This window comes from Pimephales promelas, chromosome 20 (assembly GCF_988280905.1).
Source record: "Pimephales promelas chromosome 20, fPimPro1.hap1.1, whole genome shotgun sequence".
NCBI lineage: Eukaryota > Metazoa > Chordata > Actinopteri > Cypriniformes > Leuciscidae > Pimephales > Pimephales promelas.
The window spans coordinates 9,919,214-9,924,968 of record NC_142788.1 but is presented as its reverse complement, the minus strand read 5'-3'; the positions used below and the strand labels follow the sequence as shown (position 1 = coordinate 9,924,968).

Below are 5,755 nucleotides of genomic sequence, written 5' to 3'. Positions count from 1 at the left end.
TGAAATGTCCCAATCCATTGGAGGTCAAATGTAACAATTTTTGGATTAAAAGAATCCTTATTAGGAAAATCAGCAGTCCTCCCAAAGCTATTTTAAAATGGAAATTAAATGATCCTTCTCTTCATATTAATATATGGACTAGCATTAAGTTTCAGATGCCCAACAAGTTTAAAGGCCGATTCTAACTAATTTTCCAATCCCATTTGACTACAACATTCAAGAGCACAGCATGTCAGTACAAAACAAGTTTATTTTGTATTAAAACATTTAAGACAAGACAAAAACTTAAATCTATTAAACATTATTTAGACTGATCGACAGGTCTTGAACGGGCCTCGGGCCGAAAATAAGGTTTGTATCTTCTCACTCGATTAGCTTTAAAATTCGAACTCTGGAAAACAACGAATGCAAAATTATTGATTTACATAAAATTAGATGGCTTAAGTTATATAGTGTCTTCAGAGTATCAGTTTTTCAGAGGACAACACAATCACCCATTGATGTTCTTGCATCTGGCGCATCTCTCGCAATCTCCTCTCGCGGTTGACTCTCCGCGCAGAATCACGCTCATCAAAAGAGAAAGGCTGAAAATGAGTCAAGCTTCTCCGTCTTGCACGTCTTCGCCTGCAGATCAGGTCAAAACAGTTATACAATTATTAAAAACATAACCGAAACATTGTCGAAAGTGAATTTCACCTTTGTACCTTGGGATTTCTTCTAATGTGCTGTTTGAATGAGCAGGTAAAGATGTTTCGTTTGAATGAGGAGGTGAAGATGTTCCGGAAGAGACTTCTGCAAAGACTGGTCATGTGACAAATAGTGCACGTGAGGCCAGTGCAGTCAGGATGCTCAAACTCGGGTGAATACTGCATACTACCTACTGTATTGAGCTAAATTTAATTGATATTACGCACTAAACACTTCAAACAGGGTCACCTATCCTTGTCCTGGCAGTCCAAGTCAAATGAAACTAATGCAACTTATTCAGTCTTCGCAAGTGTACTGGATTGAGGGAAATTGTAGTCTGCTGCACATTTTGTAAAAAATTAGGCCATTAAGAAAATGCACCTTTTTGCATAGTCTGCATACAACACACTGCAGAAATATGCAAGTATAGGCCTACAGTTATTTTATGCGGTATGGAAAAGCATCCTTATTCCTTACCAGTTTCACAGCAGTCTTGTTTTTGCAGAGGGGCGATGACGGCCAAACTATATTGGAGCTTCGGCGAGAAAGTTAACGGCTTTCTACGTTCAAATACATCCATGTGCTTCTTATCTGATGTCGTATCTGCAATAAAGAAAGAAACTGTTAAAAAGACTTACAGAGGAGGAGTTAACATTGTAAAGCTAAATTAGTTAAATTAGCTTATGCGTTCCATGTGGCTCTGCACGGCGCAAAGGCTGGAGCATTTGCTATAGAGACCCATGTCGTGCGCACCAAAATAGTGACTGAAACTGCAGAGATTTAAAGTCCCTGTACAGGCCATTCTTAAAAAAAAAAAAAAAAAAAAACTTCCATGAGCACGAATTAACAAACTTGAGGGCGCAAAAGACGCGATGTGCACAGGCCCTTCGATTTTTTTTTTTTTGGGCAGGGCTAAAACGGGGGCTTGATGTTGCACTGGAGCCCCTGGACACGCCACTAATAATAGAGAACATTCGCGAGTTACTGTCAGTACTATTACTACAGCCAACAGTTTGCTAGCTAGCTATGCTTTCGACACGGAAATGTGTTGGCTACTACTTGGATGCGATCATGAACAAAAGTGATTGGTGTCTTTATTTAAATTTTCCTAAAAACCATCACATCAAGAAGAGGTGGATTAATTGATCCAACCTTAAAGAGATGCACCCAAAAATGAAAATTCTGTCATTTACTCACCCTTCTGTTGCTGCAAACCTGTACAATTTTCTTACTCCTGCTGAACACAAGGGAAGAGATTTTGAAGAACGATTGGAACCAAACAGTTGTTGAGCACCATTGACTGCCATAGTGTTATATTTTTTTTCTACTATGGAAGTCAATGGTGCTCAACAACTGTTAGGTTCCAATCGTTCTTCAAAATCTAGTTACTTGTGTTCAGCAGGAGAAAGAAACTCGTACAGGTTAGCAACAACATGGGGGGAGTAAATGACAATTTTTATTTTTGGGTGGAGTATCCCTTTAATTTCCAACCTTGATGAAAAGCTGAGGATCGTCGCCAACACCGGCCTCTGTAGAGATCATTTTACACAGGAGAGTTTTATTAACTTTCACCTAAGATTCACTGATAATCCGCTGTTACTGGTGAATGGGGCCGAGGCAATGATCTCCCGCATCGGCCTGCATCCTCCCGTCCCGAGAGCAGGATCACCTAATATCTAGGGCTGGGCAAAAAAATCGATTTTTCGATTAATCGTTTTTTAAAATGTGTTCGATTCAAAATCGATTCTCAACGGCCGGAATCGATTTTTTCCATATAAAGGGCTCGCGGACGCGGTGCTGCATCTTCTCGTCTCTCTGCACTAGGCAAGCACCAAGCGCTGCAGCTGTCGATACACACACGCGTTTAGGAGTCGGGACATGACGGATTATTCACTTAACAATCGGGCCAGCATTGCATCGTAACCTATGATCGTAACTAACGTTTATAATTTTCACGTCTTTTTGAGTTTTACAAGCAATGTTAAACCATCCCGTGCTCGCGCACTCTCAGAGATGTCTTTCACTGCGTGCACAGTAACGTTACAGCCTAAATCTGCCTCACAAACAGCTCGCCAGAAACAAAAGTTTTATCCCTGGATTATATCACTTTAACAGTTAAAACACGCGACATTATGTCAAAACTCTGGTCTTGGTGAGTAACCTCGTAAAGACAGTCGGTAATGTCTTAAATTAGCATTAAACGCGTGAGACAGAAAGTTAATGAAACAGTATGGATTCGAACACTAGTTCTTAAAGTGAATGCAGCCATTTGTGTCAGTCATTAATTCAGTCGTCATAACAACAGAATATAGTATTAATTGTAAGCAATCAGAATTAATAGCCTTTGTATTTAATTCAGTCTGGACTAAAAAGACTATCCAGTGTTATTTTACATTGGATTACTTTATTCAGTTTCTGTAGTATTTCTGACATACCCAAAAAAACTACCCCAAAATGTCTCTTAATTTGTGTCTTTATTCTATTGTGTTTATTTGTGCTACTTTTTTCAATTTAATTCAAAGATTGAAATCAAGCTTCCATACATAAACTCTTAAAACAAAAATAAACAAAAAATTACATTACCATTTAGGTAAGATCAATGTAAAAAAAAAAAGTCTAAATATTTATATATTTATTTATCTTTATCTATCTTAAACATAAAATAACATGATACTGTTTGATCAAGCTGTGCGACTGTTCTGACTTTTTTTGCATATTGCATCAAAATCCTGTTTATTCGCTGTATGCATTTAGTGTACCTAAAATAAAAAGGGTTTTATATACAGGTTTATGGCTCTTAATTTCCTTGTATTAATTAACCACTAGTAAACTTATGTCCACTGTTCTTTTTTATAAATATAGGATTTGTATTACATCTTCATTATAGTCGAATCGAGAATCAAATCAGGAATCGAAAATTGAATCGAGAATCAAAATCGAAATCGAATCGAAATTTAAATGTGAATCGATACCCAGCCCTAATAATATCACTTACTTGCTGGCTTTTTTATCATTCAAATTTGGCTGGGTGGTTAACACATTGACATTACAGGGACTTGGCAAATGAACATAAAAGGCAAGTTGACATGATTGACAACATATGGTAAAGTAAGTTAGAATCAAAATAAACAAGTCTCAATTAAACATGACGTTATGTAGCCTAATTAACATTATAAAACGGTTAGTTCGAATTCTTGATTGGTCAAGAGCTGATCTTTATTCACGATAAAACACGGCTATGACCGCTTCACCCAACGGTTCTATTGATCGCTGCGCAACACTGCGGTTCTACGTTGTTTTTATTTTAGCTTTCATGCATTTTACACATTGGAACGTTGTTGCTGTTCACGCTCAGGGACTATTTTTTTCTAGCGGAATTTACTTTAATATTGTGTGGCAACCGTTTTATACAAGCAATAAGGTAGTCGAGACAAGTGCTGTACTCGAGGCAAGTGCTGTATCGTGAAACTCCGCTTTGCGTCGTGCCAAACAACGCCCTTCAGCCGTTACTTATTCACGATACAGCACAGCCTCTCGTACCTTATTGCTTACATAAATAACTGTTAGCCTACCTGTATCTAAAGCCGTTCTTATAAATAAGCGGTGAAAACACAGCAATTACATCACCCGCTTAACTAAAACACCATTAAAACTTATTTAATTATTTTTATTAACAAAATTAGTACAAACATTTGCGTATACATTAACATACAACATAGATATTACAAAGTCTTTCATAGGGGGGTATTGTGAACTTATAAGATATTATAGCACTTGCATATTTTCAACAGTTTAATTGCTTTTTGCTTCATAGAAAATCGGAGTGAATCAATATAAAGCTCAATTTCTTTCCTAAATAAAGTAAAATAATGTTTTTTTTACAGGAGAATTTCCATTTATGAACATACAATCTTGTCATTAAAAGAATAAAATTAATTAAATAAATCTGATTCTGCTTAATTCTACTGTTCTCCCAGATAAAATATGTTTCCAAAACATAAATTGGTCAAAGTTTCTTGTGATAAAAATCAGACATTTTGCAAATTGGTCTTACAAATGGGCAATGCCATAATAAATGAACCACAGTTCCAGGGCAACTGTCACAAAAGGTACAATTAACATCAATATCACTTTTAAAATTTATAAACTGGTTTACAGGATATATTCTATGCATAAATTCGTATACCTTCTTAACTTTGTTATTGATTAGGTATAAGCCAAACCTTTTCCACACAATACCTTCTGTAAAACGATTCCAGTATGAGTAAATATAAGGCAAAGCCGCATAATTTTTTTGAAATAACTCTTATAGATATGTTCTTTGAGTTAAGGGAAAAACAGATTTTAAAACTTAATAACTTAACGTTACCTGAATGAATTTGTTTGACGTCCTCTGTTTCTGCGTTATGTTGATCCATTGTGACTGTGAATAACACATGACGTTACAGACTTGGCAACTGAACATAAACATTGAGGCAAGTTAACATGATTGACTACAACAACATGGTAAGGTTTGAATCAAAATAAACTAGCCTTACACATAACGTTTTGTAGCCTAATTAACAATAAATAACTCTTACTTCTAGAGCCGTTTTTATAAGCGGTCAGGAGAGTGTGAAAACAACACACAGCAATGACATCACCCGCTCAACTAAAACACTGTTAAAACTAATAACTTAACGTTACCTGAATGACTTTGTGTGACGTCCTCTGTTTCTGCGTTATGTTGATGCATTGTGGCTGTCGTCTGTTAGCCTGTAACATGGATCGATAAAAAAGGTTTTCTTTCCCCCTCAAAGGCACGAGTCGAATTAGAGGAGGTTGATTGTTAATTGTCGTCACCTGCTGTGAAACCTGCCACGTGCTCCAAATAACGCAGAGGTAAAGTTTAAGATTTAAGAGTCAAACTTAATTGTTTGTGTGAAATAATTCATGAATTGTTTATCAGATTAAAATATCATTTTAAAACTGAATGTGTGTGTGTGTGTGTGTTTTTTTTGTTTGTTTTTGTTTTTGTTTTGTTTTTTACTCCATTACTTTTTTTTTTTTAATGTGTGTGTGTGTGTGT

General features: G+C 36.2%; 1 protein-coding gene across 1 annotated transcript; it reads right to left on the bottom strand.

Moving 5' to 3' along the window:
* Positions 1 to 230: 230 nt before the first annotated feature.
* LOC148970544 (uncharacterized) lies at positions 231 to 5,539 on the bottom strand. Its single transcript, XM_089124556.1, has 6 exons — positions 5,374 to 5,539; positions 5,057 to 5,110; positions 1,165 to 1,290; positions 705 to 801; positions 495 to 624; positions 231 to 391 (listed from the first exon to the last, which is right to left on the bottom strand). Exons 1-6 carry the CDS (start codon positions 5,420 to 5,422, stop codon positions 302 to 304), a joined length of 546 nt encoding a protein of 181 aa, XP_088980682.1. The 5' UTR covers positions 5,423 to 5,539; the 3' UTR covers positions 231 to 301.
* Positions 5,540 to 5,755: the final 216 nt, after the last annotated feature.

Bases quoted from the DNA above. Each gene is read 5' to 3' on its own strand.
- LOC148970544 (XM_089124556.1), bottom strand. From the start codon at position 5,422: ATGCATCAACATAACGCAGAAACAGAGGACGTCACACAAAGTCATTCA. The intron at 5,111-5,373 runs GTAACGTTAAGT...TGTTATTCACAG, and splicing joins CGTCACACAAAGTCATTCAG to TCACAATGGATCAACATAAC. The intron at 802-1,164 runs GTAAGGAATAAG...TCACATGACCAG, and splicing joins ACAAGACTGCTGTGAAACTG to TCTTTGCAGAAGTCTCTTCC.